At 46.3% G+C, this 12,185-nt stretch overlaps 1 protein-coding gene across 1 annotated transcript in view; it reads left to right on the top strand.

Moving 5' to 3' along the window:
• PM20D1 (peptidase M20 domain containing 1) overlaps nt 1–12,185 on the top strand; it is a 124,667-nt gene that overhangs the window by 47,794 nt on the left and 64,688 nt on the right. The window contains exons 4-5 of the mRNA XM_075333685.1: nt 4,579–4,665; nt 5,352–5,485. Of these exons, the coding sequence (XP_075189800.1) occupies nt 4,579–4,665; nt 5,352–5,485 (221 nt within the window). The remainder of the gene's footprint in view (nt 1–4,578; nt 4,666–5,351; nt 5,486–12,185) is intronic.

Genomic DNA, 12,185 nt, shown 5'->3' with positions numbered 1-12,185 from the left:
ACACGTCCCCCTGTGCTGCCCATGGCCCCTATAGATGGTACACCTCCCCTGTGTTTGATATGGCCCCCATGTGTGCTGCCCATGGCCCCTAATAGATGATACACCTCCCCTGTGTTTGATATGGCCCCCATACTGCTGCCCATGGCCACTATAGATGGCACATCTTCCCTGTGTTTGATATGGCCCCCATGTATGCTGCCCATGGCCCCTCTAGATGGCACACCTCCCCTGTGTTAGATATGCCCCCCATGTGTGCTGCCCATGGCCACTATAGATGGCCTATCTCCCCTGTGTTAGATATGCCCCCCATGCTGCTGCCCATAATAAAATAAAACACTCTTTCTTTACCTTCTCAGCGCTGTCCCTCCTCGTGTCTCCCTCCTCGAACTTGAGCTCCGGCTTCCTCTACTTTGTGGTTCTTGCTGCCGGTTATGTGATCGGCACGGCAGAGTGATATCATCTCTGCGTGCCTTATTACAGACAGCAGCAGCAGGAGACCGGGGGATCAGCGCTGGAGGTAAGTAAAGCTTTTTTTTATTTTACTATGGGCAGCAGCACGGGGCCATATCTAACGCAGGGGGGATCATGTGCGATCAAAGGGAGCACAGGCAGATATAATATGCCCCGCTGCCCCAGCCCCTCAGCGTGATGCAGTTTCAGCACCACGCTGCTGATGAACAGGGCTATGCATATTATATGAGCAGGAGATCAAACGCTGCCGCCCGCAGCTGTCACTTGCCCCCAGCACCGCTCCAGAGCGGACCCTGCAGTGTGTGAATATATATATATATATATATATATATACACCCCCCCCCCCACCCGTATATTCGGTTTATAAGACGCACCCCCTACTTTACCCCAAAATTTGGGGGAAGAAAAGTGCGTCTTATAAAGCGAAAAAATACGGTATTTTCAGTTTCACACTTTTTGAAGTATTTCATTCCACATGTTTTAATTCATAGTTTTGATGCCTTCAACGTGAATCTACAATTTTCAGAGTCATGAAAATAAAGAAAACTCATTGAATGAGAAGGTGTGTCCAAACTTTTGGTCTGTACTGTATGTGCTCCGCATATGTACATTGTGTGCCTGTACTCTATGTAGCTACATATACACAGTGTGCAGAATTATTGGGCAAGTTGTATTTTACAGGATTTTTTTTTATTATTGATGAACAACTATGTTCGCAATCAACCCAAAAGACTCATAAATATCAAAGCTTAATATTTTTGGAAGTTGGAGTGGGGTTTTTTTTAGGTTTGGCTGTCTTAGGGGGATATCTGTTTGTGCAGGTAACTATTACTGTGCAGAATTATTAGGCAACTTAATAAAAACCGTATATATTCCCATCTCGCTTGTTTATTTTCACCAGGTAAACCAATGTAACTGCATAAAATTTAGAAATAAACATTTCTGACATGCAAAAACAAAACCCAAAAAATTAGTGACCAATATAGCCACCTTTCTTTATAATGACACTTAACAGCCTACCATCCATAGATTGTCAGTTGCTTGATCTGTTTACGATCAACATTGCGTGCAGCAGCTACCACAGCCTCCCAGACACTGTTCCGAGAGGTGTCCTGTTTTCCCTCCCTGTAGATCTCACGTTTTATGAGGGACCACAGGTTCTCTATGGGGTTCAGATCATGTGATCAAGGGAGCCATGTCATTATTTTTTCATCTTTTAGACCTTTACTGGCCAGCCACGCTGTGGAGTAGTTGGATGCATGTGATGGAGCATTGACCTGCATGAAAATCATGTTTTTCTTGAACGATACCAACTTCTTCCTGTACCACTGCTTGAAGAAGTTCTCTTCCAGAAACTGGCAGTAGATCTGGGAGTTGAGCTTCACTCCATCCTCAACCCAAAAAGATCCCACAAGGTCATCTTTGATGATACAAGCCCATACCAGTATCCCACCTCCACCTTAGAAAGGAAGTTGCCTAATAATTAAGCACACCTTTATATAGGGTGTTGATTTCATTACACCACATCCCTCCTCATTACAGAGATGCACATCACCTGATTTACTTAATTGGTAGTTGGCTCTCAAGCCTATACATCTTGGAGTAGGACAACCTATATATATATAAAAAGTATCGTGTGATCAAAATACTCACTTGTCTAACAATTCTGCACATAGTGTATGTCTGTGCTCTGTATCTTCATCTAGGTGTGTATACTCCATTTATGTACATTATGTATCTCCTGTGTGTATGGGCATACATTTGTGTTTATGTGCTGTGCGTATCTCTGCAATTGGCATTACTGTTATTGCCTGGCGCAGTGGGAAAAAAAAATATAGTCCCCCTCTTATTTGTGATAACCAGTGCAGGTAAAGTAGACAGCTGAGGACTGTGTATTCTCAGGCTGGGAAGGTCCATGATGATTGGGCCCTTCCTAGCCTAAAAATAGCAGCCCGCAGCCGCCCCACAATTAGCACATCCATTAGATGCGCACATTGTGGCACTTTACCCAGCTGGTCCTGATTGCCCTGGTGCAGTGGCAATCAAGGTAATATATGGGGTTGATTTCAGCTGTGATTTGTCAAAAATCACAGCTGCCATCAAGCCCTGGGTTGGTAATGGAGAGGGGTCTATGAGACTCCCCTATTACCACACCTGTAAGTAAAAAGAGAAAAAACACAAACACACCAAAATTCTTTATTTTAAATTAAAAAAAAAAACACACCCTTTCACAAATTTATTGATCCCCCTTACACCCCTTCCCAAAACGCCCCCCACAGGTCCGACGTAATACACACATCTTCCCACAATGATCTTTGTTTTCCTACATCTGGAGGCCATGATGAGTGGTCATGGTGAGGTCACTTCTTTTTGTTCTCACGATACCCTCTGCGTGAGCCACCAACTGAAACCTCTGAAACCTGTGTTTCAGAGATGCATCCAGGCATTTTCTCCTTGCTTTTCCCATTCAATTTCAGCACTTTTCCATCAATTTAAGCATTTTTACAGCTTTGCCAGACATTTTGGGAGGGTCCACAGGAAAATTATTCGAGTTTCCCATTGACGTGCATTAGATTCATGACAAATACACAAATAGTTCAAAATATTCGAGATTACTAAATCTGAATATTTTAGTATTCGCCCATCACGATTGGTAAATCGTTCTTTAGCAGACTCATCTGAATAGTAAGTGAAGATAGAGCTGTAAACACAACCCCTTAGCATGAATTCAGCTACAGACTGGTCAGCGTTAATGACAAGGCATGTTGCTGCTGGCTGAGGCTGGAGGACAGGGGGTTTATCACAACATGTAAGTGCAGTTTCCTCTCATTGCCTTTGATAGTGTTTGGGTTTGTACATCAACACTTTCCGGCTGTGCCGTCGGTCCCTCTGCACAACTGGCTTGATTCAAGGATGTTCTGGCAAAAGTAGTTAGCTTTACTACAGCAGCGGCAGCGGTCCTTCCTTCCCTGGTACCTGTGGCCAGCGCGTCGGCACCATCTTGGGACTCCCCCACTTTCCCCTTCCATGCACACTGCAGCCTCCCGTTTCCTCCTTGTTGATCCTCCAGCCATGCCGTTGCCTCTGTTGTGTGCAGCGGACGTTCCCGTTCCTGCTGAGCCATATGAAAGCTATTACCCTGGGACCTCTCTTGCTATACGACCGCTAGCATGCCCAGCCTAAGCCATAGAAAACACTTCAGTCATTCATTCTTAATGGGAGATAGACGAGAGCTAAGTGTTCAGCTAATCTTCAGCACCCCCAAAATAATGAATGAATCATAGAAGAAGCGGCAGTGCGCATGATCAACCACTGTTCCCTTCACACAGGATCAGTTCTCAGGATTTATTAAAGACATTTGCAGACTTGTCCTCCTGCTAGTCTTTATCTTTCCAGGATGATAAATAGTCTTCCACTTCCTGCATCTTAAAAACCTGCTGACAAATGATGCTGTCACCACATTGCTTTGATAGTGTTTGATTATTTACATGATGCTTGTCATTCATTTGAGAGTTTAATCTTTTGTTTCTTCACAGTTTTGCTTTGCACATCTAACATTCTATTAACTGATGTTTGCCAAAATTGCAAGCAGGTTGTGATGTGCCATGTGAGTGGTAGTAGCAGTTTGATCAGTGCCATAAGGCTATGATTAGCGGAGTGCTGAGAAACCGATTCGGCCTTCTGAAGGGCTTGTTGCAGCAGGACTCTGTTGAACTATGTTGGTCATCAATTTGACCGAAATCCCTCTGCTGACATTGCTTCTTTCTGCTCTGCAGATAGCTCAAAAATAATCACTATACTTTTTTTTTTTTCTTAAGTTTCTCCAAGGTTGCTACAATTTTGTGGTTTCTGTTTATTATGCAGCATTTATAAAGTTGTGCTAAAAAGTGCATTCAATGGTTGCAGCAGCAATGTCATTACAATGAATGCATCACTGCTGCAACCAGTAATTCTGTGCGGAGTTGTGATGATAGAAAATGGCATCAAACCATGGGAGATGCAGGGATTTGAAAGAAAAGTATGTCAATTTATTTTTTTCATATCGTGTGGTTAACTATTGTATCCCTGACTGTCAATTTGTGTACCTCTGTTTTGTGTATTCTCCAGGGAGTTCTTCAAGCTCTTGAATTACTGCTGAAGAGAGACTACAAACCAAAACGGTCATTCTATATTGGACTAGGACATGATGAGGAGGTAGGTGCCAGATAAAATATTTATAGGGGTGAACTAGAACTAAATTTTATTTTTTTTCCCCCATGAGCCAAAAAAACAAACAGGCAGGGGATTGCTCAGTACCTGCCTGTTCTATACGGAGCTGCCTAAGAGCAGTCACTGACTGCTCTTGCTAGCGATTCAGCTGCTCCTCGTCAGCAGAGTAGCTTTTTCTTTTAAGCTTCTCTATTGACAGGGCCTAACTGCCGATGTTATGCCGATTGACAGCCAGCTTCCCGCAGTTAGGCAGCAGGGAGCCAATTGTTAGTCAGCAATACATCACCCCCTGCTAGCAGAGCGGAAGAGAAGCTGCTGCTCTGTGTGTGCAGAAGTGGCAGGTTCACCAGTAGGAGCAGTCTGTGACCAAATTTTTAAGGAATACAGAGTTGCACAACATTTTTTAGACTTTTCTAATGAATTTAAAGCAGAATTCGGCCAAAATTGTTTTTTTGAATCAAGGCCATTGTGTGTACATAAATACATACATGTACATTAACGCCTATTTAAGGTCAACAGTAACTTGAAAGAACAGGGACTGCGATGCTAATCGACTCCTAGTAAATTGTACTCCAAATGTCAAAATGTATGCCATGAAGTGGCATCAATTCTGTTTTATTTTCTCTTTATCTTATTTTTCTCTCCTAATGTCTACCCAAATGTGGAATTAGGTATCCGGACACAAAGGAGCCTTGAAAATTGTGGAGAAACTCCAGGCTCGTGGAGTGAAGTTGCTATTTGTGGCAGATGAGGGGTTGGCTGTCCTGGATGGAGTCATAAAAGGAGTGAAGAGGCCAATAGCTCTGTAAGTCACTTTCTTTTAGGGTTTGTTCACACAAGCGTATTGCACAGACAAGTGCTGTCCCAGGGACAATCAGATCGCACACTGACCAATGGAATTTACCGTATTTTTCGGACTATAAGACGCACTTTTTTCCCCCAAATGTAGGGGGAAAGTGGGGGGTGCGTCTTATAGTCTGAATGTGGCTGCAGGGAATGAGGGTGCTGCAGTGGAGCGGGTCATCGGGGGCACGAGCAGGCTGTAGCAGTGCCTGTCGTGACCACGTGGGCCCACTCATTACATATGCACGCCCGTCCTCCCGCCCATCATCCCTCAGCTCTGAAACCGGCGCTGACAGGTGGGCGTGGGGGTGCGGGCATAATTAACAGCCGCCCAGCATGATCACCCCTGGCAACTACAGCCTGGAGTGATCATGTGCGGCTGAATTTACTGCTCCCCGCGCATCATCATCAGCGCGGAGCGCAGTGAATATTATGGTATACTCTCCGGTCACTTCCCTGCAGAATCGCAATCTCCTCCTGTCTGCCGGCCAGCTGATCTGTGTAGAGAGCGGTCAGCTAACAGGTACAGACAGGAGAAGATTGCGATGCTGCAGACAAAGGTGACTGCACCACACAGATCAGCGGCGCTACTGCCGGCACTGACAGGAGGAGGAGGGATGGAGCAGGAAAGGGGGGTATAAAGGGGTTTTTTTGGGGGGGGGGGGGGGGGTTTGTGTGACACAGGATACAGGCCATAAAGCAGGATGGGGCCATATAGCAGGATGGATGGGGCCATATAGCAGGATGGATGGGGGTATATAGCAGGATGAGGGCATATTCTAAGATGGGGGTATATAGCAGGATGCCAGTATATAGCAGGATAAGGGCATATACCAGGATGGTGTACATATATACAAGGATGGGTATCATATACAAGGCAGGAGGATCATTACCAGGCTGGGGTACCTTAGTAGAGAATTTGAGGACATTACCCCCCATAACAGTGTCAGCAGCAGATCCTCACCCGATAACAGTGTGTCATGACCACATTTTTTGCTTAAAATTTTATTTTCCTATTTTCCTCCTCTAAAATCAGGGTGCATCTTATGGTCCGGTGCGTCTTATAGTCCGAAAAATACTTTTAGTTACATCGTTCAGATGATGGTCGCTTATTGAAGCTTAGGGTGCACATATAAAAATTCCTTGTGGATCATCTGTATTGCATCTAATTTTTATAGATACATTGTCATTATTAGCATTGGAAACGTTTAATGACTCTTCAGCAACTTTCTGGACTTTGACATTAGAAAATCTCAAGGAGAATGGCAGGTTACGACTTAACCCTTGTTTTAAATAGATAAGTTTCCAGTAAATAGTAACTCATTGTTTTCCTTTGGCTAATGTATTGTGGTAAAAGAAAATTTGTTTATAATCTTTTAATCCAAAAATGACCTAATTTCATCAGTGACAGATTTCTTACTAACCCAGGATGAAAATAGACTTCATTTTAGTGATAATGATCTTCTCGTGTACCAGTGAGATCAGCAGGAGGGACATGGCTGTAATATACATATTTGCTCCCAGTGCATCTGGGGGGGTATCATAAAAACAAGATTGTTTTGCTAGTGGCTGTGTTCGGTGCCGCAGCTCAACCCCATGTACTTGAATTAGGACAGAGGTGTCAACTCATTTTCACTGAGGTCCACATGAGTATTATGGTTTCCTTCAAAGTGCTGCTTTTGTAAGGGCTCGTGCAGACATCTGCGACACACAATCCAAGCACAATCTGCAATGCGCGGACTGCCTGCCGGTCTCCCGACTCAGGCGTAATAGCTTCATATAGTTCTATGAGGCTGTCCCTGGATAGTTGGACTAAGAAGAAGGAACCTTCTCTTTGTGCTGGCACCACACCCTCTACTAAGCGCTGGCTGCGTCCACTCAGATTCTAATATGACACCAGCTTCCTATACTGGATCAGACTCCCCTGCTAAGCACTTGCTGTGTCAACATAGAACGCAGCCAGTACTTAGTATAGGGCAGACCTGGGCAAGGGGCGGCCTGCGGGCCGGATGCGACCCGCCTACTGTCTGTGACCGGCCCGCCTGTCTTAGCTCAGAGTTGGAGGCGTGGCCTGATCTACGATTTTCTACCTCAGCCCCGCTCTCACGGTCAGGAGCTATCTATCCCGCAGTACAGTGATAAGCAGCTGCCACGCCCCCCACTCTGCCGGTCACGCCCATTCTTGCTGCCAGTTATGCCCCTCTGGATGCTGATCACAGTCTCTGGATGCCTTCCTTGGCGTCTATGCTGCTATCCACGCCCCTTTTGCTGTTGTCCACGCCCCCTCTGAATGCTGGACACACTCCTCGGATGCCTTCCTTGTCCCCTCCTGCTGCTGTTGATGCTGGCCACGCCCCCTTTGCTTGCCCCTTCTACCCAGGATCCTCACATGTGACCGGTTCATCAACACACAGCGGCCACTTCAAAAACGTCTGTTCTGCAACTGAGGTAAGTACACCAGTAGCAGCAGAGAGAGAGCAGTGTGAGTGCAGGAGGGGGGAGCAGGGGAGAGTCCAGCACTTCTGTCTTCTCAGGTCCCCCTGTGCCTGCAATAGAAGAAGCAGACACACAGGGGACTCAGAGAAGGCAGCCAGAGGAGCCCCCAGGCTCTGCTGCTGCAGTGCTGCCGGCCTGTGCCCTCAGCTCCCCCAGGGCCAGTATCCATGCCCCACAGGTCACCAGGGCCATTAGGTATGCTCCCCACTCGCCATCAGGGCCAGTATGTATGCTCCCCACTCGCCACCAGGGCCAGTATGTATGCTCCCCACTCGCCACCAGGGCCAGTATGTATGCTCCCCACTCGCCACCAGGGCCAGTATGTATGCTCCCCACTCGCCACCAGGGCCAGTATGTATGCTCCCCACTCGCCACCAGGGCCAGTATGTATGCTCCCCACTCGCCACCAGGGCCAGTATGTATGCTCCCCACTCGCCACCAGGGCAAGTATGTATGCTCCCCACTCGCCACCAGGGCCAGTATGTATGCTCCCCACTCGCCACCAGGGCCAGTATGTATGCTCCCCACTCGCCACCAGGGCCAGTATGTATGCTTCCCACTGGCCACCAGGGCCAGTATGTATGCTTCCCACTGGCCACCAGGGCCAGTATGTATGCTTCCCACTGGCCACCAGGGCCAGTATGTATGCTTCCCACTGGCCACCAGGGTCAGTATGTATGCTTCCCACTGGCCACCAGGGCCAGTATGTATGCTTCCCACTGGCCACCAGGGCCAGTATGTATGCTCCCCACTGGCCACCAGGGCCAGTATGTATGCTCCCCACTGGCCACCAGGGCCAGTATGTATGCTCCAACTGACCTCCATATTTTCATTGAATTTTTGTATTGTTTAAGTTACTGTTTGTTTATGGAGGGTTAGTATATATACAGTATTGTGTAGAACTGAGTTTATTATATTAGTCCGGCCCTCTAAAACCATCCCAATTTCTCATACGGTCCCATGGGAAAATTAATTGCCCCCCCCTGGAATAGGGGGTGGCGCCAGCACAGGTGGTGGGTGCATCTTAGAGTTTGAGCTCTAGCGCCTACTTCCACACTTCTCCAATCGGCTCTACATACAAAGTGGAGAGCTGGTCCTTCTATGTCCTCACCTCACAGGCCACATAAAGTGAGACAGTGGGCCGGATTTGGCCTGTGGACTTTAAGTTTGACACCTCTGAATTAGAAGGATTTGTAGTGAGCTGTTACACCACACACAGCTAATATTACATATATAGGTGTGCCTGGTAAACAATGAAGGTGACATAGCACTCGCCGGAATCACACAGCCCTTCAACTGATTAGTGGCAGGGACTACAATCTGCCAATTTGATATTTACAGCCTATTTTAAAGAAACAGGGGAAAAACAATAAGCAAGTGCTGATCTGCAATATTTATTATCGGCTGTTTTCAGCCTGAGGAGCAAATCACAGCATGCTGCGTACAGTATATCACTAAAGTGAGTACACCCATCACATTTTTGTAAATATTTTATTATATCTTATCATGTGACAACACTGAATATATGACACTGACACAATGTAAAGTAGTCAGTGTACACTGTACAGCTTGTATAACAGTGTAAATCTGGTGTGCCCTCCAAATAACTCCCACAACCATTTAATGTATAAACTGCTGGCAACAAATGTGAGTACACCCCCTAAGTGAGAGTGGAAAAATTGTGTCCAATTAGTCATTTTCCCTCCCCAGTGACATGTGACTCATGAGTGTTACAAGCACTGTGGTGTGATTGAGGTGCAGGTGTGTTAAATTTGGTGTTATCGCTCATGCTGGTCACTGGAAGTTCAACATGGCACTTTATGGCAAAGAATTCTCTGGGGATCTGAAAAAAAGAATTGTTGCTCTACATAAGGATGGCCTTGGCTATAAGAAGATTGACATCACCCTGAAACCGAGCTACAGCACAGTGGCCAATACCATACAGTGGTTTACAAGACAGATTCTACTCAGAACAGGCCTGGCCATGGTTTACCAAAGAAGTTGAATGCATGTGCTCAACGTCATATCAAGAGGTTGTCTTTTCAAAATAGACATATGAGAGCTACCAGCATTGCTGCAGAGGTTAAAAGGCTAGGGAGTCAGCCTGTCAGTGTTCAGACCACACGCCGCACATGGCTTCAAATTGGTAAGCATGGCTATCATCCCAGAAGAAAGCCTCTTCTAAAGATGATGCACATGAAAGCCCGCAAATAATTTGCTGAAGATAAGCAGACTTAGGGGCACTTTGCACACTACGACATTGCACGTGCGATGTCTGAGGGGTCAAATCGAAAGTGACGCACATCCGGCATCGCACTCAACATCGTAGTGTGGAAATCCTAGATGATACGATTAACGAGCGCAAAATCGTCGTAATCGTATCATCGGTGTAGTGTCTGGGAAATCCATAATTACGTTGCAGCGACAGGTACGATGTTGTTCCTCGTTCCTGCGGTAGCACACATCGCTGTGTATGAAGCCGCAGGAGTGAGGAACATCTCCTTACCTGCGTCCCGTCTACAATGAGAAGGAAGGAGGTGGGCGGGATGTTTACGTCCTGCTCATCTCCGCTCCAATTGGCCGTCTGCCGTATGACGTCGCAGTGATGCCACACGACCCACCAACTTAGGAAGGAGGCGGTTCGCCGGCCAGTGCGACGTCGCAGGGCGGGTGAGTGCATGTGAAGCTGCCGTAGCGATAATGTTCGCTACGGCAGCAATCACATGATATCGCACCTGCGACGGGGACTATCGCGCTCGGCATCGCAAGTATCGGCTTGCGATGTCATTGTGTGCAAAGTGCCCCTAAGGATATGGATCACTGGAACCATGTCCTGTGGTCTGAGGAGACCGAAATAAACTTATTTGGTTCAGATGGTGCCAAGTGTGTGTCGTGGCAACCAGATGAGTCATACAAAGACAAGTGTGTTTTGCTTACAGTCAAGCATGGTGGTGGAGAGTCATAGTTTGAGGCTGCATGAGTGCTGCCGGCTGTGGGGAGCTACAGTTCATTGAGGGAACCACGAATAACAACATGTATTGTGACATACTGAAGCAAAGGATGATCCCCCTCCCTCCACAAATTGGGCCACTGGGCAGTATTGCAACATAATGACCCCAAATACACCTCAAGATGACCCCTGTCTTGCTAAAGAAACTGAGGGTAAAGGTGCTTGATGGTCAAGCATGTCTCCAGACCTAAACCCTATTGAGAATCTCTAGAGCATCTGCTAACAGAAGTGGAAGAGGATTCCAGTGGCATCCTGTGAAGCTCTAGTGAACTCCATGCTCAAGAAAGTTAAGACATTGCTTAAAATTAATGGTGGCCATACAAAATATTGACACTGAGCAGAATTTGGCCATTTTCATGTTGGGGTGTACTCACTTTTGTTGCTTGTGGTTTTTATATTAATGGCTGTGTATTGAGTTATTTAGAGAGCACACCAAATGTACACTTATATAAGCTGTAAACTGACTATATTGTATCAAAGTGTAATATCTTCAGTGTTTTATGAAAAGATATCAGACAAGACCTGGCAATGCAAGCCAATGGGTGCAAGAAAAAAATGGACTGCACACAACAAGGGGACCAGATACAGGTGAGTATGAGGTGATGACCCCCTCTCCCTATCACCAGGGTCTTCCTTTACATCTTCCACACCGGGCATTCTCTCGCCCCGGAGAGACATTCTAGTGGCAGCTTACTGCTGACTTTAGATTTCCTATCTTTTAACCATTTGATTACCCACATGCATATAGGGTCCGATTTTATCAAAGTGTTTACATCTGAAATCTGGCGTAAAGTACACTCAACTCTTGGAACCTTTGGCATTTTTACGCCAGTTTCAGCAAACTCAGTCAACGTGGGCAGGGATTGGCCAGGATGATTGGTGGGACAGATTATAGTGACGCCCATTCGTTTAACTCCTGATGAGTTGTGGTATAGCATACACCAGAAATTTTATTCAAGTCCCCTTCTTGGAGTTAGATTTGTGGCAAGGTAGCATGCACCTCTTAATAGATCATGTGCCTCTTTTTATAACACACACCCTCACCAAAACTGGCATGAACAACGCCAGTCTTGCTGAATAGCGGCCATAGTGTTCATAGTTCCTGCTCTGAAGCTTCAATACAAGACTGTGGTGTGGCACAGTATCAAATGCCTTT

This window comes from Anomaloglossus baeobatrachus, chromosome 2 (assembly GCF_048569485.1).
Source record: "Anomaloglossus baeobatrachus isolate aAnoBae1 chromosome 2, aAnoBae1.hap1, whole genome shotgun sequence".
In the NCBI taxonomy this organism is placed as follows: Eukaryota; Metazoa; Chordata; class Amphibia; order Anura; family Aromobatidae; genus Anomaloglossus; species Anomaloglossus baeobatrachus.
Note: the sequence above shows the minus strand (reverse complement) of the source record. Positions and strands in the feature narration are given on the sequence as shown.